This window comes from Callorhinus ursinus, unplaced genomic scaffold, assembly GCF_003265705.2.
Source record: "Callorhinus ursinus isolate GAN/ISIS: 27379988/994484 unplaced genomic scaffold, GSC_fseal_2.0 scaffold61, whole genome shotgun sequence".
Lineage (NCBI taxonomy): Eukaryota > Metazoa > Chordata > Mammalia > Carnivora > Otariidae > Callorhinus > Callorhinus ursinus.
Window position 1 is genome coordinate 3362159 of NW_027397123.1, and position 24064 is coordinate 3386222.

Here is a 24064-nt window from a genome sequence, read left to right on the forward strand (position 1 = left end):
TTTTGATATGTTTAGCCAACTAAGTAGCCCTAGGATAAATGCCACTTTGTAATGATACATATTTTTTAATATACTGCTTAATGAATTTACTAATACATTGTTAAGAGTTCTTTTGTTTATGGTTCATAAGAATTTGGTTTGATTTTTCTTGTAATACCTTTGTTTAGTTTTGGTATCAGGGTAATTCTTTTTTTTTTAAAGATTTATTTATTTGAGAAAGAGAAGTGTGCACAGGGGCAGAGGGCAAGGGAGAGACTCTCAAGCTGCTCCCCACTGAGCTGAACGCTGGGCTCAGTCTCATGACCTGAGCCGAAATCAAGAGTCAGCCGCTCAGCCAACTGAGCCACCCAGGCACCCCAGTATCAGGGTAATTTTTATAAAATAAGTTGGGAAGTATTCTCTCCTCTTATTTTCTGAAAGAATTTGTATAAATTGGTTTTTTTTTCTTCTTAAAATGTTTGTTAGAATTCACCAGTGAAGCCATCTTAACCTGGAGATTATTTTGTGGTTAGGTGTTTAACTAGCAGCTCAGTTTCTTTAGTAGAATTAGGAATATTCAGGTTAGGGACACCTGAGTGGCTCAGTCGTTAAGTGTCTGTCTTTGGCTCAGGTCATGGTCCTAGGATCCTGCGATCGAGCCCCGCATCGGGCTCCCTGCTCAGCAGGAAAGCCTGCTTCTCCCTCTCCCACCCACTCCCCCTGCTTGTGTTCCCTTTCTCGCTGTGTCTCTGTCAAATAAATAAAATCTTTAAAAAAAAAAAAAAAGGAATATTCAGGTTATTGGGTTTTTTCCCTTCTGTGAGCTTCTATAGTTTGTATCTTTCAAGGAATTTATCAAATTTATTCACATAAAGTTGTCTAAAATATACTTTTTTTTTTAAGATTTTTATTTTTTTGACAGAGAGAGACACAGCGAGAGAGGGAACACAAGCAGGGGGAGTGGGAGAGGGAGAAGCAGGCTTCCCACGGAGCAGGGAGCTGGATGCGGGGCTCGATCCCAGGACCTTGGGATCATGACCTGAGCCAAAGGCAGATGCTTAACCACTGAGCCACTCAGGCGCCCCCTAAAATATACTTTTTATCCTTTTGATGTTTGTGCAATCTGTAGCATTGCCCCTCTTTCGTTTATGTTATTGGTAATTTATGTCTTATTCTTTTACTGGGTCAGTTGGCTAGAGGTTTATCAATTTCTTTGATTGTTTCAAAGTACCAGCTTTTGGTTTCATTGGTTTACTCCATTGTTTTTGTTTCCTCTTTCTTTACTTCTTTTCTTATCTTTTTTGTTTCCTTTTTTTTCCAGTACTTTATTAAATCATGTTCTAGTTTTGCAGATGGAAGCTTATATTGATATGAGACCTTACTTTTTTTTAATAGAAGCATTTAATACTATAAATTTCCCTGTAAGCACTGTTTAAGTAGTCTTCAAGAAATTTGGACATGTTGTATTTTTATTTTGATTCAGTTGAAAATATTTTCTAATTTCCCCTGTGAGTTCTTTTTCAACCTATTGGTTTAGAAGAAATGTATTTAATTTCCAAAACCTGGGGATTTTTCAGATAGCTTCCTATTGATTTCTACTTTAATTCTTTTCAATCAGGGAACATATTCTATTTGATCTTAAATTTATGGAGACTTTTTTTGTGGCACAGATATAGTTGAAGTAGATGACTTTTCCATGTGCACGTGTATAGAGTATTTATTCTGGTGTTATTAGGTAAAGTATTCTCTAAATAATCAGGTCAATTTGGTTGATTGTGATGGTAAAGGCTTCTGTATCCTTATTGATTTCAGTCTATTTGTTATAGCAGTGACTGAGAGGAAAGTTGAACTCTTCAGTCATAATTTTGGTTTTGTCTATTTTTCCTTTTCTATTCTATCAGTTTTTACTTAATGTATTTTGAAGTTCTGTTTTTAGGTGCATTCACATTTAGAATTGTTACATTCTATCATGAATTGACCCACTCTATTATTATGAAATGCCTTATTTAATCCCTAATAATATTCTTTGTTCTGAAATCTATGTTGTTTGATATTATAGCCATTTTGGCTTCCTTATGATTAGTAGTTACAGAGTTTTACATGTTTTCCATCCTTTAAAAAAAAAAAGATTTACTTATTTTAGAAAGAGAAAGAGTGTGAGCAGAGAGAAGGGCGGAGGGAGAGAATCCTCAAGCAGACTCTCCACTGAGCATGGAGCCTGATGGGGGGGGCTCAATTCCAGATCATGATCTGAGCCAAAACCAAGAGTTGAACACTCAACCAACTGAGCCACCCAGGTGCCCCTCCATCCTTTTTACTTTAACCTTCCTATGTTTTCATACTTATAGTGAGCTTTTTTTTAAAGATTTATTTATTTGAGAGAGAGAGAGAGTGTGTGTGCGTGCACGTGCACGCGCAGGGGGAGGATCAGAGGGAGGAGCCGAGGGAGAGAGACAAGCAGAGTCAGTGCTGAGTGCAGAGCCTGACGTGGGCCTCAATCTGTCGACCCTGAGATCATGACCTGAGCTGAAACCAAGAGTTGGATGCTTAACCGACTGAGCCACCCAGGCACCCCAATAAGGAGCTTCTTATAGTAGTATATAGTTTGTTCTTACTTTTTTCTCCAGTCTGATACTCTCTACTTTTTTATTACAGTTTTTAGTCCATTTTCATTTAATGTAATTATTAGTAAGTTGGGTTTAAATACACCATGTTGCCATTTTTCCTTTTTTCCCCAATTGTTATTTTACTGTTGTTCCTTTTTTTCTATTCTTACTTTCTTTTGGATTCAGAATTTTTTTTATGATTCCATTTTTTCCTCTATTATTCACATATTACAAGTAGTTCTTTGTTTTATTTTTTTAGTGGTTATCCTAGGCCAAGGATTGGCAAACTATTACCTGAGGACTAAATCAGTCATGCCACCTGGTTTTGTTTTTTTTTTTGGTTTTTTTTTTGTTTGTTTGTTTGTTTTAAAGATTTTATTTATTTGAGAGAGAGAGAATGAGAGATAGAGAGCACGAGAGGGAAGAGGGTCAGAGGGAGAAGCAGACTCCCTGCCGAGCAGGGAGCCCAATGTGGGACTCGATCCCGGGACTCTAGGATCATGACCTGAGCCGAAGGCAGTCGCTTAACCAACTGAGCCACCCAGGCGCCCATGCCACCTGCTTTTGTAAATAAAGTTTTACTGGAACGCAGCCGGTTGCCAAAGCATTTGGATAGCTTATGTTGCTTTCTCTTCAAGTTTACTGCTCTTTACTTCTTCAGTGTCTAATCTGTTGTTATTCCCATCCATTGATTTTTTTCATATTATCTACTTTTCCTCTCTAGAAGTTTTTTTTTGAACCTTTTTTATATCTTCATTTTCTCTCATCATATTCATCTTTTCCTCTATATTCTTGAGCTTATGGATCATGTTTCCAATATCTGCGTTAACATCCTTATTTGCTAAATCCATCACCTGTTATTTCTGGTTGTTTTCTTCCTTCTAAATATAGGTCCTATTTTTCTGCTTCTTTGCGTACCTGGAATTTTTTTACTTGAATTTTCAAATTGCTGAAGGCTGTATTTTGTTATGTTCCTTTAAAGAGTAAGTTACTTCAGATCATTTTGACCCTTTTGAGGCTTAAGCTTTTGTTAGTGTAGAGCAGCATTTGGTCTAGGGCTAGTTTAGCCCCATTACTAAGGTTAGCAACTTAGAGTTCATAGCCAAATCCAGCCTGCTCCCTGTTTTTGTGAATAAAATCATACTGGAATGCAGCTACACTCAATTTTTTTTTTTTTTTACATGTTGTCTCTGGTTGCTTTTGCACTACAACCAGAGTAGTTGTAACAGAGACCATATGGCCCACAAGCCTAAATATTTACTGTCTGGCCCTTACACAGAAACTTTGCCAACTCCTGCTATGCCCAAAGCCTGTATATTATCAGCTCTCTGTATTCTGGCTGGTGGGAATACAAACTGTTCTCAGGCCTATTTGAGCTGTGGGAATTGTTCACCATATTACTTTCCTCTTTTTCTTTCCCCAGCTCCACAGAGTTTTACTTCCATATATTTGCAGATCAATATTCAGTCATAGATTCAAGGGAATCACTCTGCAGATGTCTCGAGTGGTCTTGGGGTGTGTTGTGTGTGTCTCTGCTACACCTTACTCCTGATTATTTTGCCTGGTGGTTCTAGTTTTCTTGGACCCTCCAAACTCTGATCTCTGTTTCTGCAACTCAGGGAGCCTGCTGGGCTCTGTTTGTGTATCCTCTCCAGGTTCCTGACCTAGAAACTGTTTTTAGGTGGTAGGCTGGAGTGGTTATAGAGCTTACTTTGTTTCCCTTCTTGCAGGATCACCATTTTGTCCTGTAAGCTGTGCAGTACTTGAAAATAGATGTTTAATATATCTTTATAGTCTTTTAGTTGTTTATGATAGAAGAGAATTTCCTATAAGCAGTTAATGTCCATGGAAATGGTAGTGTGGAGTACTGATTTGCTTATTGGACAGTTAATTTGGTTCAACTCAAATCTCAGACTCTGATTGGTGGCAGCTTGAATCCCTGCTTTATTTCCTTTATGTTTAACCAGGGTGCTTGGCTTCAGGCCCACCCATGCCTAATTTGGGTATTAGCCAAAGGTATGAATAAAGTTTATTCAAACTCTTTGGGGCTCCCTTCTGGCTTTCATTTCTGTGGGATTTCCCTGCTTCCCTTCCAGCTGCTGCTGTTACCCTAAACTCTGTCTTTTGGTTCTTCAAGCCAGTAAGACCATGTGTTTCCACCTCAATTTTATTTGCTACACAGTCTCTACTTGGTACTTTCCCTCAGGCTACAGGTAGTATAAATTGACAATTCTCCCCTTGCTCTTCTGTTCTTCCAAATGTAAACCCTCCCCTCCAGTTTCTGTCTGTTTGGGTCACTTTGCAGTGTCTTCAGATAGTTTTTTAAATATATATTTTTAATCTGGAATTTATACTTGTTATCTACAGTAACAGTCAAATAAGAGGTATTCTGCCATTCTTGAAGCAGAACCCCAAAGCCACCCTCATTTTTTAATCAACTTTATTGAGGTATAATTTATATATAATAAAAGCACTCATTTAAGTATAGAGTTCATGAACTTTGAAAAGAATATAGGTCTATGTAATCACAACAGTCAAGATTACAAAATTTCTGTTACCCCAAAAAGTTCCCTTCTCTGCCCCATACAACCAGTAGCTCTACTGCCACTCCTGGCCTTCAGTAATCATATATCTGCTTCTGTTGCTGTAAATTAGTTTTGCCTCTTCTAGAATTTCACATAAATGGGATAATAGAATATGTGCTTTTGGAGAGATTGGCTTGTGTAACTCAACATAATGTTTTTGAAGTTTATTCATGTTGTGTACATCAGAACATTCTTTGTATTGTTAAGTGGTACTCAAGTATATAAATATACTATAATTTGTTTATCTACTCATGTTTTGATAGGCTTTTTTAAAAAAGATTTTATTTATTTGAGAGAGAGAGAGAGCATGCATGAATGTGGGGAAGGAGCAGAAGGAGAGGGAGAAGCAGACTCCCCACTGAGCAGGGAGCCTGACATGGAGCTCAGTCTCTGGACCCAGAAATCATGACCTGAGCCAAGGCAGATGCTTAACCAACTGAGCCACCCAGGTGCCCCAAGACATTTTTTCCCCTGCTTTCTGACTATTACAAGTGATGCTTATGTGAACTATATTTTCATTTCTTTGGGGTAAATACCTAGGTATGGAATCAGTGGGTTGTATGAAAAATATGTTTAACTTTATAAGAACCTGCCAGATTTATGGAGAGTAGTGCCATTCTACATTCCCACCAACAATGTATGAGAGTTAGAGTAGCTCCATATCCTCACCAACACTTGGTATGGTCACTTTTTAATTTTAATTATCCTGGAGAGTGTGTAATGGTATTTCACTATTTTAGTTTTCATTTCCCTGATATAAGTAAAAATGCTGAGCATTTTTTGCTTATTTGACATTTATATATCTTCTGAACTTGTTCAGAGCTTTTTCCAATTTTTAATGCATTCATTGTTTTCTTTTTGTGTTGTATGAGTTCTTTATATATTCTAGACATAAGTCTTTTGTCAGATAAAAGTACTGTGAATTATCTTTTCCCTGTCTGTGATTTGATTTTTTATTTTCTTAAAGATCTCTTTCAGAGCTGAAGTTTTTAATTTTGACAAAATCTAGTTCATTAGGTTTTCAAATTTTATGTTGCGTGTTTTTTGTGTCCTATTCCAAAACTCTTTGCACACTCCACGTTGTGCATATTTTTTTTTGCTTACTATATGAGTATTATGAGTTTACACTTTTTTTAAGTGAATTATTTATTACAACTTAATTCTTTTGTATGCCATAAGAGTTGAGGTTCCTTTTTTTAATTTTTTTTAATGAATATTCAGTTTTTCCAGAGTTGTTTGTGAAAAGACATCCTTTCTCTACTGAATTATCCTGGAGCCTCTGTTGACAGTTATCCATATATGTGTAGGAGTGTTTCCATAGTCTGTTTTATTGATTTGGATACTTACCCTTTCACCAGTGTACACAGTCTTTTTTTTTTTTTTTTTTAAGATTTTATTTATTTATTTGACAGAGACACAGCGAGAGAGGGAACACAAGCCGGGAGACTGGGAGAGGGAGAAGCTGGCCTCCTGCCGAGCAGGAGCCCAATGCGGGGCTCGATCCCAGTACCCTGGGATCATGACCTGAGCCAAAGGCAGACGCTTAACGACTGAGCCACCCAGGTGCCCCCCAGTGTACACAGTCTTGATTAGTCAATGAGGTCACAAAATCAGATAATGTGAATCTTCCAACACTGTCTTTTTCAAACTTATTCAGACATGCTAGGTGTTTTACATTTCCAGTAAATTTGAGAATCAACTTATCAATCTCTATAAGACAGTCTACTTAGGGGTGCTTGCTCAGTTGGTTAATCGTCCAGCTCTTGGTTTCAGCTCAGATCATGATCTCATGGATTGTGAGATAGAGCCCTGCATTGGGCTTGGTGCTCAGCAGGGAGTCTGCTTGAGGATTCTCTGCCTCTGACCCTCCCCCTACTTATGTGTTCACACATGCCCGCACTCTCTCAAATAAATAAATTAAATCTTTAAAAAAGAAAAACAAATGTGTTGGGAGATTATTAAAATTGGTACTGTAAGGGGTACTGGGCTGGCTTAGTTAATGGAGCATGTGACTCTTGATCTCAGGGTTGTGAGTTTTAGCCCCAGGTTGGTATAGAGATTAGAGATTACTTAAAAATAAAATCTTTAAGAGTCGTCTAGGTGGCTCAGGTTAAGCATCTGCCTTCAGCTCAGGTCATGATCTCAGGATCCTGGGATCCAGCCCCGCATCGGGCTCCCTCCTCATCAGGGAGTCTGCTTCTCCCTCCCTTTGCCCCTCCCCCCACTTATGCTCGCTCTCTCCTCTCAAATAAATAAATAAAACCTTTAAAAAAATAATAAAAGAGGGGCGCCTGGGTGGCTCAGTCGTTAAGCATCTGCCTTCGGCTCAGGTCATGATCCCGGGGTCCTGGGATCGAGCCCCGCGTCAAGCTCCCTGCTCAGCAGGAAGCCTGCTTCTCCCTCTCCCACTCCCCCTGCTTGTGTTCTCTCTCTTGCTGTGTCTCTGTCAAATAAATAAATAAAATCTTTTTAAAAAAAACTAATAATAAAATAAAATCTTTAGGCTCAGTTGGTTAGGCGACTGCCTTCGGCTCAGGTGATCCTGGAGTCCTGGAATTGAGTCCCACATCGGGCTCCCTGCTGGACAGGGAGTCTGCTGCTCCCTCTGACCCTCCCCCCTTTCATGCTCTCTCTCTCAAATAAATAAAATTAAAAAAAAAGGGGGGGGGCGCCTGGGTGGCTCATTCAGTTAAGCATCTACCTTCTGCTCAGGTCATGATCCCAGCGTCCTGGGATCGAGTCCCACATTGGGCTCCTTGCTCAGCAGGGAGTCTGCTTCTCCCTCTGCTCTGCCTGCTGCTCTCCCTGCTTGTGCTCGCTCTCTCTCTGACAAATAAATAAATAAAATCTTTTAAAAATATAAATGAATATAAATAAATAAATAGTGCTCCACAAATATGAAATGAGTTAGGTTGTTGTCATTATTCTTTAGAGATTCTAAATCTGTCCAGATTCCCCCCCCCTTTTTGTTTAGTTCTTTCATTTACTGACAAACATTAACATCAACCATGGTTTTGGACTTTTTTTAAGTCTCATGTTACTTTTGTCAGTATTTGCCTAGTGTACTTTGAAACTTTTCTTATTTAAGTACATATACATTTGTAATTGTTATATTTTTCTGGTGTATTTACTCTTTTATCATTATAAAATGCCCCCTTTGTCTGTAGTAGTAACACTCCTCAACTTTCCCATGTCTAGTGGTTGTGTATAATTTTCCATCCATTTCCATTTTCAGCGTATTTGTGTCTATGGTATTTAAAATATTTCTCTTATAGACAGAATTATATGAGTCTTGCTTTTTCATGCATTCTAATAATCCTGGCCATTTTGTTGGAGTGTTTAGTCCATTTATATTTAATACAGTTAGAGGTATATGGATATAAGGCTACCATTTTGCTGTTTGTTTACCAAATGCCTAACTTGTTTTGGTTAAAGTTTTTAACTAATTCTTATTAGTTAACATATAGTGTAATATTGGTTTCAGGAGTAGAATTTAGTGACTCATCACTTACATATAACCAGTGCTCATCACAACATGTGCCGTCCTTAATACCCATCACCCATTTAGCCCATCTCCCACCCACTTCCCCTCTGGCAACCCTCTATTCTCTATCATTAAGACTCTTATGGTTCATTTCCCTCTTTTTTTTCCCCTTCCCCTATGTTCATCTATTTTGTTTCTTAAATTCCACATGAGTGAAATCATATGGTATTTATCTTTCTCTGACTGACTTATTTTGCTTAGCATAATACACTCTAGCTCCATCCATGTCATTGCAAATGGCAAGATTTTATTCTTTTTGATGGCTGAGTAGTATTCCATATATATACACATACCATATCTTCTTTACCCATTCATCAGTTGATGGATGCCCGTTTGGGCTCTTTCTATAATTTGGCTATTGTTGATAATGCTGCTGTAAACATCGGGGTGCATGTACCCCTTTGAATCAGTATTTTTGTATCCTTGGGCAAATACCTAGCAGTGCAAATTGCTGGGTTGTAGGGTAGTTCTAGTTTTAACTTTTTGAGGAACCTCCATACTGTTTTCCAGAGTGGCTGTTACCAGTTTGCATTCCCACCAGCTGTGTAGGAGGGTTCCCCTTTCTCCGCATCCTGCCAACATCTGTTGTTTAATGTGTTGCTAATTTTAGCTATTCTGATAGGTGTGAGGTGGTATCTCATCGTGGTTTTGATTTGTATTTCTCTGATGAGTGATGTTGAACATCTTTTCATGTGTCTGTTAGCCATCTGGATGTCTTCTTTGGAAAAATGTCTCTTCATGTCTTCTGCTTATTTCTTTTTTTTTTTTTTTAAGATTTTATTTATTTATTTGACAGAGAGAGACACAGCGAGAGAGGGAACACAAGCAGGGGGAGTGGGAGAGGGAGAAGCAGGTTTCCCACGGAGCAGGGAGCCTGATGTGGGGCTCGATCCCAGGACCCTGGGGTCATGACCTGAGCCGAAGGCAGACACTTAATGACTGAGCCACCCAGGCACCCCTCTTCTGCCTATTTCTTAACTGGATTATTTATTTTTGGGGTGTTGAGTTTATAGATTTTTGGATACTAACCTTTTATCAGATACGTCATTTGCAAATGGGAGAAGTCTCATTCTATAGGCTGCCTTTTAGTTTTGTTGATTGTTTCCTTCACTGTGCAGCTTTTTATCTTGATGAAATCCCAGTAGTTCATTTTTGCTTTTGCTTCCCTTGCCTCTAGAGACTTGTCTAGTAAGGTTGCTATGGCCGATGTCAAAGAGGTTTCTGCCTATTTTTCCACTAAGATTTTGATGGTTTCCTGTCTCACATTTAGGTCTTTAATCCATTTTGAATTTATTTTTGTGTATGGTGTAAAAAAGTGATCGAGTTTCATTCTTTTACATGTTGCTGTCCAGTTTTCCTAACACCATTTGTTGAAGAGACTGTCTTTTTTCCATTAATCTTTCTTGCTTTGTCAAAGATTAGTTACCATATAATGTGGGTCCATTTCTGGGTTCTCTATTTTGTTCCATTGATCTTTTCATCTCTTTTTGTGCCAGTACCAGGCTGTCTTGATGACTACAGCTTTGTAATATAACTTGAAATCTGGAATTGTGATGCCTCCAGCTTTTTCTTTTTCAAGATTGCTTTGGCTATCCAGGGTATTTTGTGGTTCCATACAAATTTTAGGATTGTTTGTTCTACCTATTTGAAAAATGCTGGTGGTATTTTCATAGGGATTGCATTAAATGTGTAGATTGCTTTGGGTAGCATAGACATTTTAACAATATTTGTTCTTCCATTTCTCTGTGTCATTTTCAATTTCCTTCATAAGTGTTCTATAGTTTTCAGAGTTCAGATCTTTTACTCTGGTTAGGTTTATTCCTAGGTAAGTTATGGTTCTTGGTGCAACTGTAAATGGGATTTGATTCCTTGATCAAAGGTGTATTGGTGTATTAAAATGTAACAGATTTCTTTATGTTGATTTTGTATCCTGCAGCTTTGCTGAATTCCTGGATTCTAACAATTTTTTGGTGGAGTCTTTCAGGTTTTCTACATAGAGTATCATATTGTTTGTGAATAGTGAAAGTTTGACTTCTTCCTTGCTAATTTGGATACCTTTTATTTCTTTTTGTTGTCTGATTGCTGAGATTAAGACTGCCGGTACTATGTTAAATTACAGTGATGAGAGTGGACATCCTTGTCTTGTTCCTGACCATAGAGGAAAGGCTTTCATTTTTCCCCATCCAGGATGATATTAACTCTGGGTCTTTCGTATATGGCCTTTATGATGTTGAGGTATGTTCCATCTATCCCTACTTTGTTGAGGGTTTTTATCAAGAATGGATACTATATTTTGTCAAATGCTTTTTTGGCATCTATTGACAGAATTGTATGGTTCTTATCCTTTTATTAATGTGGTATGTCACGTTGATTGATTTGCAAATATTGAACCACCCTTGCATCCCAGGAATAAATCCCACTTGATTGTGGTGAATTGCAAATATTGAACCACCCTTGCATCCCAGGAATAAATCCCACTTGATTGTGGTGAATAATTGTTTTAATGTACTGTTAGATTCGGTTTGCTAGTATCTCATTGAAAATTTTTGCATTCATATTCATCAGAGATATTGGCCTTTAATTATCCTTTTTAGTGTGGTCTTTGGTTTTGGAATTAAGGTAATGCTGGCCTTGTAGAATGTGTTTGGGAGTTTTCCTTCCATTTCTATTTTTTGGAACATTTTGAGAAGAATAGGTATTAACTCTTCTTTAAATTATTGGTAGAGGGGCGCCTGGGTGGCTCAGACGGTTAAGCGTCTGCCTTTGGCTCAGGTCATGATCCCAGGGTCCTGGGATTGAGCCCCGCATCAGGCTCCCTGCTCTGTGGGAAGCCTGCTTCTCCCTCTCCCACTCCCCCTGCTTGTTTTCCCTCTCTTGCTGTGTCTGTCTCTGTCAAATACATAAAATCTGAAAAAAAAAAAAAAAAAGTGGTAGAATTCTCCTGGGAAGCCATCAGGCCCTGGACTTTTGTTTGTTGGGAGATTTTTGATTACTGATTCAATTTCTTTGCTGGTTATGGGTCTGTTCAAATTTTCTATTCCTGTTGCAGTTTTGGTAATTTATGTTTCTAGGAATTTATCCATTTCTTCCAGATTGCCTAGTTTGTTGGCATATAATTTTTAATAATGTTCTCTTATAATTGTATTTCTATAGTGTTGGTTGTGATGTCTTCTCTTTCATTTGTGATTTTATTGATTTGGGTCCTTTCTCTTTTTGATAAGTCTGGCTACGGGGTTATCAATTTTATTAATTCTTTCAAAGAACCAGCTCTTAATCTGATTGATCTGTTCTACTGGTTTTTTTTTTTTTTTGTATACTATTTGTTATTTATTTCTGCTCTAATCTTTATTATTTTCCTTCTTCTGCTGGCTTTAGGCTTTATTTCCTCTTACTTTTCTAGCTCCTTTAGGTATAAGGTTAGGTTGTGTATTTGAGAGTTTTGTTTCTTGAGATAGGCCTGTATTGCTACGTATTTCCTCTTAGGACCACTTCTGCTTCATCCCAAAGGTTTTGGACTGTCATGTTTTCACTTTCATTTGCTTTTATGTATTTTTTTTTAATTTCTTCTTTAATATCCTGGTTAACCCACTCATTCTTTAGTAGGATGTTCTTTAGCATGTATTTATGGTCTTTCCAAATTTTTTCTTGTGGTTGACTTCAAGTTTCATAGCGTTGTGGTCAGAAAATATGTATAGTACGATCTCAGTTGTTTTGTACTTGTTGAGGCCTGATTTGTGACCCATTATGTGATCTGTTCTGGAGAATGTTCCATGTACACTGGAAAAAAATGTGTATTCTGCGTTAGGATGAAATGTTCTGAATATATCTATTAAGTCCATCTGGTCCAGTGTGTCATTCAAAGCCATTGTCTCCTTGTTGATTTTCTGTTTAGATATCTTTCCATTGCTGTAAGTGGTGTTAAAATCCCGTTATTATTGTATTTTTATCAATGAACTTCTTTATGTTTGTTGTTAATTGATTTGTACATTTGAGTACTCCCAAGTTGGGAGCATAAATATTTACACTTGTTAGATTTTCTTGTTGGATAGTCCCCTTTATTATGATATAATGCTCTTCTTCATATCTTGTTACAATCTTTGGTTTAAAATCTCGTTTGGGAGTGCCTTGGTGATCACTTGGTTGAGCATCTGCCTTCGGCTCAGGTCATGATCCCAGGGTCCTGGGATCAAGCCCCACATAGGGCTCTCTGCTCAGCGGGGAGCCTGCTTCTCCCTCTCCCTCTGCCTGCCACTCTTGTGATCTCTCTCTCTCTCTCTGTGTCAAATAAATAAAATCTTAAAATAAAATAAAATAAAATCTAGTTTGCCTGAAAAAATATGGCTACTCAGCTTTCTTTTGATGTCCATTAGCATGATAAATGGTTCTCCATCCCCTCACTTTCAATCTGCAGGTGTCTTTACTAACCCTTTTTTTTTTTTTAAATCCTTTTAAATATATTCTATATTTTAAGGCAGTTTTAGGTTCATGGCAAAATTGTATAGAAAGTACAGAGTTTCAGGGCTCCTGGCTGGCTCAGTCCATGGAGCATGTGAGTCTTAATCTGGAATTTTGGGTTCAAGCCCCACATTGGTCATAAAGATTACTTAAAAATAAAATCTTTTTTTAAAAGAAAGTAGAGTTTCCATTTACCCCCTGCCCCTACACATGAATAGCCTCCCCATTATCAACATTTTGCACTAGAGTGATACTGTTATTACAGTGAACCTACATTAACACATCATTATTTCCCAAAATCTGTAGTTTACATTAAGGTTCACTCTTGGTCTTATATATTTGGTGGATTCTCACAAATATATAATGATATATCTGCCTTTAGTATTATATAGAATAGTTTCACTGCTCTAAAAATCCTCTGTGCTACACCTATTCATCCCTTATCCCTTCCTTTTTTTTTTTTTTTAACTATCTCCATAGTTTTCCTAACCAAAATATCATATAGTTGGAATCATATGGAATCATACAGCCTTTTCTGATTGGCTTCTTATCCTAACCTGTTTTGGGTTTTTTTTTTTTAAAGATTTCTTTATTTATTTTAGGGGAGGGAGGAGTAGGGGGAGTGGGAGAGAGAGAATCTCAAGCTGATTCCCCACTGAGCATGGAGCCTGACATAGGGCTCAATCCCACGACCCTGAGAAAATGACCTGAGCTGAAATCAAGGGTCACATACTTAACTGACTGAGCCACCCAGGCACCCCAACCTTTTTTTTAGTCATCTCTTTTTATATATGTTGTCTCTTGTGTCAATCAAATACATTTTAATAGTTCATTTTCATTCATGTATTGACTTTTTACTTATATCTATTTCCATGCCCTGGTTTTTCATTACTTCTTTGAACACATTAAAAATAGCTGCTTTGAAGCCTTTTTTTTTTTGGCAAAATCCAACATTGGGGCCCACTAGGGATTAGTTTCTCTGGCTTTTTCTGAATATACGTCATATCCCCCTTCCTCTTGTTTTGTTTTGTTTGTGTGTTTAGTAATTTTTGCTAGAAACCTGAATATCATGAATAATAGAGTAATCTCATTCTGTCTTTTTTTTCTGAGGATTATTGGTTTTTTTTTTTAGCAGGCAACTAATTTGCTTGAAATTGAACTTTAAAACTCTGCCCCCACCCTCAAGTGTAAAGCAGCTGATATATCAGCTCAGTTCTTTCAGCTTCCACCTGCTGCTTTTGACCCTAGTCCCCTTAGGGGAGGGGAGGTAAGTTCTCTTTGTGTTCACTTACTTTAGCTCTTTATTAAGGAACTGGTGTTTATACTTATATTTTAGGGCTTACTTTCTGTAGGTCTCTTTCTTCCAGTGTTTCACCCCCTGTATTTCCTGCTGCTCTGTGAGCTGCAATTTTCTGACACCTCCATACAATAAGGCTTCAGTTTTCTTCTGCTTGAGCTATGAGCAGGTTATGTAATGCTGTTAATAAAAAAATGCAGAAATCTCAGAATCTCATTAGGTGTAGGTGCACTTCTGTTTTTCAGAACTCTTTTCTGGTATCTTTTGCTAAGTCCTCTGTGATTTCTCCAACAATTGCTTAGTTTAACTACCAGCCTGGAGTTCCGGCAGCATTTATACTCTGATTTTGGTTCTTATCCTTTCTGTAGTTCTCTCACTTCAATAATTTATTTCCAGGGGTGCCTGGGTGACTCAATTGGTCAAGCATCCCTTGATCTCAGCTCAGGTGTTGATCTCACGGTCATAAGTTCAAGGCCCGCATTGGGCTCAACACTGTGCATGGAGCCTACTTTAAAAAAAGAAAGAGAGAAAGAGAAAGAGAAAGAAAGGGAAGGAAGGAAAGGAAAAGAAAAGAAAAAGAAAAAAGGAAAGGGAGGGAGAGAGATAGAAAGAAAGAAAAGAAAAGAAAGAATGAATGAATGAATTTATTTCTAAATCTCCAGCTTATCTGCCAGTTCTAAATTCTGCCTCAGGAGCTGTAGGGTTTCTGGTACCTTCATGCAAAAAAAAGCCATGAACTGAACAGTTCTTACCCATTGCAGTTGCTGTCCATTAAGAATAAATTCTCCTTCAGTTTTTGCTTGCTTTGATTATTTTCCAGTGCCATCTGTCATTTATTATATATTATGTTCAGAAATATATGTTATGTTAATTATAAATAATTATTATCTGAGGGATCGTTTTCGTGACCAATTCACTGTATTAGTTTTGGATGCCAGTTGTTCCTATGCATTCTAAAACCATATTCTTCCCACATAACATAATCTTGACAGGGAAAAATTTTACCTCATCAGTTGTGCTCCCCTTGTAATATATTGCATCTTGTATATTCTTTTGTTGTAGTGCCTGTAACACCTTCTAGCAGGTTTATGTTTATACATACCTTATTAAAGGTATGTGTTCCTTGCTTTGAGGCTATGCAGGGACTGTGCTTTGTATGTCTTGGCATTCCAGTAAACGAATGCAGTTTTGGGGTACAAAGCAACTTCACATAAGTATTTTTAGAATTAATTATTAAATAAATTCAGTGACAGTTACTTCTGCCTTCACTTTTATCTTACTATGTAAATAACAAGACAAAAATGATTGGCTTTCTTTATATTCATATGAATGCCTCAAAGGAGCAGGATCAAAAGTAGTCCACAATATCTAATCAGCTTACTCTGATCATAGTTCCAATCCATTGCAGGCATCAGTGTCATTCAAAGATGTGACTGTGGACTTCACTCGGGAGGAGTGGCAGCACCTGGATCCTGCTCAGAAGACTCTCTACATGGATGTGATGTTGGAAAACTATTGCCATCTCATCTCTGTGGGTAAGAAAAGCTCTCTTTGAAACTTTCAGTAGTATACATTTCCTTTCAAAGTGCCTGAATTATGCTCTGAATTTCAGGCTTAAGAGGTGATGAATTATTTGTTAACAGAAAAGATAATTGTGTACTTACCCAGAACAAGATGTTAAGTTTTCTTTTACATGAACAAGTATCTTAATTTGCATTGAAAATGTACTGTACTAATTTTTCAAATGTATTGAAGCCTAAGCAACTTAATACAAATTTTTATCAGGGTGTCACATGACCAAACCTGATGTGATCCTCAAGTTGGAACGAGGAGAAGAGCCATGGACATCATTTACAGGTCATGCCTGCTTAGGTGAGTTTCTGACTCTTCAGGTGGATGAAATCTAGTGGAGAATAAATTTTAAAATGGTCATGTGGTGGGTGGCACCTTTGAAATATTTTGTCTTTTTAAAGGCTCCTAAACTTTTAAATAATCATCATGCCTGCAAAATTTAAATTTTTAAATATCATTTTCCTGATATAATATTCTTTTCTAGTTTGCTTGATGTTATCAAGGATAGTTGCCACTCAATCAAAATGTACTATAAGCCTTCCTTTAGATCTTTTTTCTTGATTTGTGTCTTTTTCTAGCCTCAGTCCTTTATCTTCTTGCTGTTGTATATATTTCTTTTAGGCATTCTTAAATCTATTTTTAAGGAAGAGAATATTCTTGGTTAATGTTTTTCTTCTCACTGCTTTCCATTTTTTTCTTTTTCTTTTTATTACCTCAGATTTGTTTGCTGTGCTAAGTCTAATAAGCTCCCCTTCTCACCACAAATCTAGCTGTTGGTTTTTAAACTTCTTTTTATTACCTCAGATTTGTTTGCTGTGCTTAGTCTAATAAGCTCCCCTTCTCACCACAAATCTAGCTGTTGGTTTTAAAACTCACTTGCCTTGGCTAGATTGATAATTCCACAGTTATCATTTTCTGCCAGTAAACTTTTCTGGTTCATTTTATATGGCTGATCATCATACCTGAAGTCAACCCTTGGTGTGGGTAAAACATTACTTATTCTTATCCTGATTCCCTTTGTGATTATTTCCAAGTTGGTCTGTTTTCTTCATTACTGGCCATATTGCCTGGAACAATACCTGGCATGTAATAGTCACTGATACATATATTTTTAAATGTATATTGTTTTACTAGACTCTCAGTCTTATTTCTCTGATTTGACCTCAAGGGATCTGCCTTTAAATTACAGTAATCTCATCCATTCTGAGGACTGAAGCTCTTTGTTTTATGTAGATGTCTCTAACACCGACATACTCAGCACATTTCTCCCACCTTCACTGTAGTACTTCAGGAATTCTGCACTCTGATGTTTCATCTATTTTGTGACATTATGTTGAAATGAAAATCATGATATTGCCTAGCTTTTAAATTCTTCCTCATTATCTATTTCAAATTATTTTATTTCTACCGTGATACCAGCTTTTTCTGTCCCTATCACCATCTCTTGTGAATCTCTTCACAATTTGTATTATGTTTATCAGCCTGTGAGATACATTTATATCTTCCCATATTTTCATGTCATACAAAATGATGTTACCTTATTTCATGTCTTGACTATAATAATTACATCTTGGCTTTCCTCTAATTTTGTCTTAACTCTTTCAATTTATTGTTCCCTATTATATGAAATTGAAATTCTTGATTCAAGGACTACTAAAATAAGCCTTCATTTGGTCTTTTCAGCTTTATTTTTCTCCCTGTGGAAAACGGTAATTTCCACTTGATCCAGTCTCCTCAATGTTCTCCACACATCTATGATTTGTCAAGATGTATGTACTTTTCATTGTGCTGTGTTCTCCCTTTCATATACTATATATCTTTTAAGTTAAGTCTTGAGATTTTTTTCTCCATAAAATGTTCCTTAACTACTCCACATTCTTTTTCTGAATTCCTATGCTACCTACTAATTAAAACACAACTCTTAGATATGGTTTTATAATTTGATACCTGATTATACATGGTTTATATTTAAGGATTCTTTCCTTAAGAGGATAAGATCCTCTGTTCGAATCTTTTTTGCTGTAGTATATAATATGTTAAGTATTCAGTAGTTGCTTCATTAACTGTGGAGCTATACAGAGGATGTATATTTTCCTCTATTCAGAAAGCTTATACTGGTAATTCCTTTCAGATGTACCTGCTCAGGCCATCGCTGTATAGATTCTGATTGAAATGGTTGAATTCTGCCAAGCACTGTCTATCTAGGTAGGATACACAGTGTTAATGTACACTCAGAAGAGTTCAAAGGCGATAACCAATAAAGTATTCTTTTCTGTGAAAAAGGATTACTATCAAAATCTACATTTTTCATGAAATATTTATAACTTGATTAAGCTTGTAAAAAGATTTGTTAAAAAGACTTTCCTAGACGATAACCATTTTCAAGTTATAAAGAAATAGTGCTTAAAGTGGTGGGGGGAAATAAGTGAAGGAATTTTCATATCATTGAATGATAGCATTTTCTTGAAAATTATCTAAATATGAGCAGAAGTAAGACTGGAAGGCAAGCCAACTGATTAAAAGAACATGAGCAAAGCATGTGATTAAGTGAGATATTTATAAGGCAATAAATATGAGGCCTTACTGTTGTTCTGTGTGAGATTTGTCAGATATGTGGACAACACTGAAAGCTTGTTTGAGTATAAAAAGTGAATCTAGGTGATTTAAAGTCTTGTTTACAGAGGTTCCTTGTATGTTCGTGTTGAGGGTAATGGACTGAAGGAAAAAAACCTAGGTTTAACATTGTTCTTTTGGATGTGGATGATTGCAGAGTAACAGAAGTCAAATATAGCTACAAAATTATAAGAGAAATGAAGGTTAAAGTTAATGATTTAGAATGAGAATGAACAATCTAATCTTGTCCAACATATGGAAAACTGAGTTTAGAGAAGTTATTATATTGGGGAAAGACTTGCAGCAGCAGTCTTTAAACCTGAAAAAGTGAGTCTGCAGAGAGGAATAGTTATAATTGATGGTCATGAGATTTTGTTACTGAACCATCTTAGAAGGATAGATAATAGCAATATGAATATGCCAGTAAAAATACCCCCAGTCAGTTTTATAATTCCTGTTGGAAGTATTTTCTTAGCTCTTTTCTCACAAGAGAAAATGATTCCCAGCTATATGGGGGATTAGAGCCTAGGCTATAAGATTGTCTTTTGGGGTGCCTGGGTGGCTCAGTCGTTAAGCGTCTGCCTTTGGCTCAGGTCATGATCCCAGGGTCCTGGGATTGAGCCAAACTTAGGGCTCCCTGCTCGGCGAGGAGCCTGCTTCTCCCTCTCCCACTCCCCCTGCTTGTGTTCCCTCTCTCGCTGTCTCTTTCTCTGTCAAATAAATAAATAAAATCCTAAAAAAAAAAAAAAAGATTGTCTTTCTAGGGGCGCCTGGGTGGCTCAGTTGGTTGACAGTCCAACTTTTTGATTTTGGCTCCGGTCATGATCTCAAGGTCCTGAGATCAAGCCCCGCATCAGGCTCTGCACTCACTGGAGAGTCTGCTTGAGGATTCTCTCCCTGTCCCCTGACTTGCATGTGTACTCTTTCTCTCTAAAATGTATCTTTTTAGAAAAAGTGTCTCTCTAAACACTCGGAAATTGATACTTGGAAAGATTAATTAGCCATTGATAGCTACATGGAAAGGGTTGGTGGAACAACTGGAAGTGTTTTGCCTCACAATCTAGGGATGAATGTATAAAAATACAGGCTCTGATCTGTGTTCTCCAAAAGTAATCCTTCCTCTAGTATTTTTCTTGAAGAAGCTTTTCTACTAATTTTTCTTGTCCATCCTACTTAAAGTTTATTGTCTTTGAAAGACTCACTTCATTGCTTCTGAATCCACCTATCCAAGCATCGGTCTCTCACCATTCTTTGTCTTCTCCTCACTGCTTGGTGTATTTGTTTCACTTTCTGTATGAAGTTCTGGTACAAAGTGCAAAACTGGCTAATGTACATTGCTTAATTTTTTATTTTCTCCACACTGAGGCATAGTTTTTATTTAGGTTTTGTGTCTTTTCCCAGGCACGGAGTAATTTGTCCTGGGTCTTTCTTGATCTCATATGCTAGATACTAGTACAACTTCTTTCCATAGCAAATATGTGAAGATTCACAAATTGTTATTAATTATATTCTTTTGTAGAAGAAAATTGGAAAGAGGAAGACTTTTTAGTGAAATTCAAGGAACACCAAGATAAGTTTTCTAGATCAGTTGTATTCATCAACCACAAAAAACTGATTAAGGAAAACAGTAATGCATATGAAAAGACATTTACTTTAAGCAAAAACCCTGTTAATTCAAAAACTCTACCTCCTGAATATGACACTCATGGAAAGATTTTTAAAAATGTTTCAGAATTAATCATCAGTAATCTAAGTCCTGCAAGAAGAAGACTTAGTGAGTATAATGGATATGGGAAATCACTCCTCAATACTAAAGCGGAGACAGCTCAACCTGGAGTCAAATCCCATAATCAACGTGGCAAGGCTGTCAGTCATAATGAAGTACTTATGCAATATCATAAGGTGGAAACTCCAGCACAGTCATTTGGATATAATGACTGTGAGAAAGCCTTCCTTAAAAAGGGAGGCTTAATTACACATAATAGAGCTTACAGAAGAGAAAATCCATCTGAGTATAATAAAAGGAGAAGAACAACCAATATTGAAAAAAAACATACATGCACTGAATGTGGGAAGTCCTTCTGCAGGAAGTCAGTATTGATTCTGCATCAGGGAATTCACACAGAGGAAAAACCCTATCAGTGTCATCAATGTGGAAATTCATTTAGAAGGAAGTCCTATCTCATTGATCATCAGAGAACTCACACAGGAGAGAAACCCTTTGTTTGTAATGAATGTGGAAAGTCCTTCCGCCTAAAGACAGCCCTCACTGATCATCAGAGAACACATACAGGGGAGAAATCATACGAATGTCCACAGTGTAGGAATGCCTTCAGATTGAAGTCACACCTCATTCGTCATCAGAGAACTCATACAGGAGAGAAACCGTATGAGTGTAATGACTGTGGGAAGTCCTTCCGCCAGAAGACAACACTCTCTTTACATCAGAGAATTCATACAGGAGAGAAACCCTATATTTGTAAAGAATGTGGGAAGTCCTTTCATCAGAAGGCAAACCTTACTGTACATCAGAGAACTCATACGGGGGAAAAGCCCTATATTTGTAATGAATGTGGAAAATCTTTCTCCCAGAAGACAACCCTCGCTCTTCACGAGAAGACTCATAATGAGGAGAAACCCTATATTTGTAATGAATGTGGGAAGTCCTTCCGCCAGAAGACAACCCTTGTGGCACATCAGAGAACACATACAGGGGAAAAATCCTATGAATGTCCTCACTGTGGGAAGGCCTTTAGGATGAAGTCATACCTCATTGATCATCACAGAACTCACACAGGAGAGAAACCATATGAATGTAATGAATGTGGGAAATCCTTCAGTCAGAAGACAAATCTGAATCTACATCAGAGAATTCATACAGGGGAGAAACCCTATATCTGTAATGAATGTGGGAAGTCCTTTCGCCAGAAAGCAACTCTCACTGTACATCAGAAAATACATACAGGACAGAAATCCTATGAATGCCCTCAGTGTGGGAAAGCCTTTAGCAGGAAATCATATCTCATTCATCATCAAAGAACTCATACAGGAGAGAAACCATATAAATGTAATGAATGTGGGAAGTGCTTCCGCCAGAAGACAAATCTCATCGTACATCAGAGAACTCACACAGGGGAGAAACCCTATATTTGTAATGAGTGTGGTAAGTCCTTCAGTTACAAGAGAAACCTCATTGTCCATCAGAGAACTCACAAGGGAGAAGACATAGAAATGCAATAAATGATGTGACTTCTTTGTAAAGCCTATCCAAGTTATTGTAAAACTTTAGTTTAAAAAAAAAAGCATGCTAAAACATTTTAATAAGGTAATTTTAATCACAAATGTAATAATAGTTAAAGTACCAACTACATAACTACTGTTTACTAGCATATATAATGGGTATGATCATTGTTATTGAACTCTATCAGAAATGAAGCTAATCTTTAAGTTTTCAAGTTCTGTTGACTCAGTTTATTTTTTTAAAAAGTACTTACATGCAGAGGCAATTACAAAATGGTCATAAAATCAATTTTTATAAAAGAAAGAAAATATGAAATATATTTCTCCTTATGCTCTGGAATAAAAAAGTTGTTACTTCCCCAAAGATTACCAAGTACCTGGCTTATAATGTCATGAAGTAGTCTTTGCATGTCTTTAAACTTTGTTTTATCATGTGTCATGAATTTTTTTGTGTCTTGTTTCACTCTACATTTTTAAGATTCATACATTATTGCATGTGGCAGTAATGTGTTCATTTTCATTCTCTTTACTCTTCATTTTAAAATATACCACTATTTATCCTCTTGATGGATATTGGTATTTTTTATAATTTTGTGTTGTAATAAAAATACTGCTATAAATGCTATAAATATTCATGTGTGTGTGTATTTCTGTTAATCTTATATTAAGATGAATTATTCAGTCCATGGGTATATGCAAGTTTCTTCAGCTATGGTAGATAACTGCCAGACATCTCAGACCTTTCTGACTATGAGTTGTTTCACTTTGGAGAGTAACAGCTCTGATTGTAAGCAATGTGGAGAAAGGTCTTTTAGCAGTCATCCAACTGGAGAATTCTAAAAAAAATTCATATAATGTTATAATTGTAAGAAGACTGTTAGTCATGAATATATTAATGTAATAAATTTTAAAAAGATTCTTTAGCTGTGGCTTAAACCTTACACAAAACCAGAGAATTCATATTGGAGGGAGTCCTACCATTGTCATGATTATAGGGATACTTTTAGCCATAACTTACACCTTATTCAACATCAAAGAATTCATACTAGAGAAAGGGAGGCCAAGAAGTGACATAGATGAGTAAAATTTGGGAGAATAAGTCACTGTAGACAGAATTATGAAATAGATATATAAGTAAGCCTTTATACCTTGATTTTTCTCAGGAAGTGTGGGTCTCTGAACTTCTCAAATGAAAAATCACTAGAGGGGCGCCTGGGTGGCTCAGTTGGTTAAGTGTCTGCCTTGGGCTCAGGTAATAATCCCAGGGTCCTGAGATCGATTCCACATCGGGCTCCCTGCTCAGTGGGGTGCCTGCTTCTCCCTCTCCTCCCTGCTTGTGGTCTCTGTCGCTATCTCTCTCTCTCAAATAAAAAATAAAATCTTTTTAAAAAGAGAGAGAAAAATCACTGGAGAGATTGTGATGTTTGAGAATTGGAAATCTGCTAAAACAATAACGTCTATAGCATCTTTTCTATGAAAATAGTAAATTCAGCAGCACCTGGAACAGTGTTACTGAAAGTCCCTGATTATTTATAATATATATTTACTGTATACAATGTTACTCTGTGTAATAAAATGCAGTGGAAATTTAAATAAGCTTCCCCTGCCCCTCAGTTGAGGCCTTCTGTCTTACAGAAAGGGACAGCAATTGCCAGTGGATAATAAATGGAAACATGCTTGTCCAGGGCTTGCAGATAACTTGAGAGAAAAAAAAAAAGTAGGTGATAAGGAAAATCTGACATGATAAAAATTCAGACTTGAGAGGGTCATAGAAAATATAATGCTTTGTCTGGCCAGACAGAACATTGTGGAATTTAGCCTTAACAAATAATTATTTATGCTTACAGGGATTTGGGGTTTTTTGAGGTTTGGGGTTTGTTTTGTTTTTTGAGTGTGGGCACTTTGAACATACTAGAATAAAATAAATAGGTAAGTCATAGGGTCTGTATTCATAACTATGAGAATCTAGTAATTGTTTCATTTGAATAAATCTATATTTGTATATGAATAAATATTATATGCTAACAATTGGCAATTAACAAAAGAATTATACTCACAACTGAGGATGTAAGCCTATCCTTTTTCCTGGGTATGTAGTGAGCGGGGAGGTAGTGGTATAACTGAATCTGTTCTAGCCTCAACCAACCAAAGATGTTGGGAATGTGTGAGTCAC

At 36.9% G+C, this 24064-nt stretch overlaps 1 protein-coding gene and 1 long non-coding RNA gene across 7 annotated transcripts in view; one reads left to right on the forward strand and one right to left on the reverse strand.

Annotated features, from left to right (window-relative positions):
- The window catches only part of ZNF567 (zinc finger protein 567), a 29284-nt gene extending 6566 nt beyond the window's left edge, over positions 1-22718 (forward strand). For 3 of the 6 annotated variants that reach the window (XM_073885245.1, XM_073885243.1, XM_073885244.1), the window contains 3 exons: positions 15875-16001; positions 16252-16338; positions 20171-22718. In XM_073885245.1, the coding sequence (XP_073741346.1) occupies positions 15875-16001; positions 16252-16338; positions 20171-21891 (1935 nt within the window). In that variant the 3' untranslated portion in view covers positions 21892-22718. Of the gene's footprint in view, positions 1-10833; positions 10950-15858; positions 16002-16251; positions 16339-20170 lie in introns of all 6 variants that reach the window. The other 3 variants (XM_025854462.2, XM_073885241.1, XM_073885242.1) reach the window with 2 other exon arrangements.
- Positions 14508-24064, reverse strand: part of LOC112810778 (uncharacterized) — a 43050-nt gene continuing 33493 nt past the window's right edge. Inside the window, exons 4-5 of the long non-coding RNA XR_012376010.1 lie at positions 15848-15995; positions 14508-14646 (exon numbers count right to left, since the gene is read on the reverse strand). This is a non-coding gene — a long non-coding RNA (uncharacterized lncRNA). The remainder of the gene's footprint in view (positions 14647-15847; positions 15996-24064) is intronic.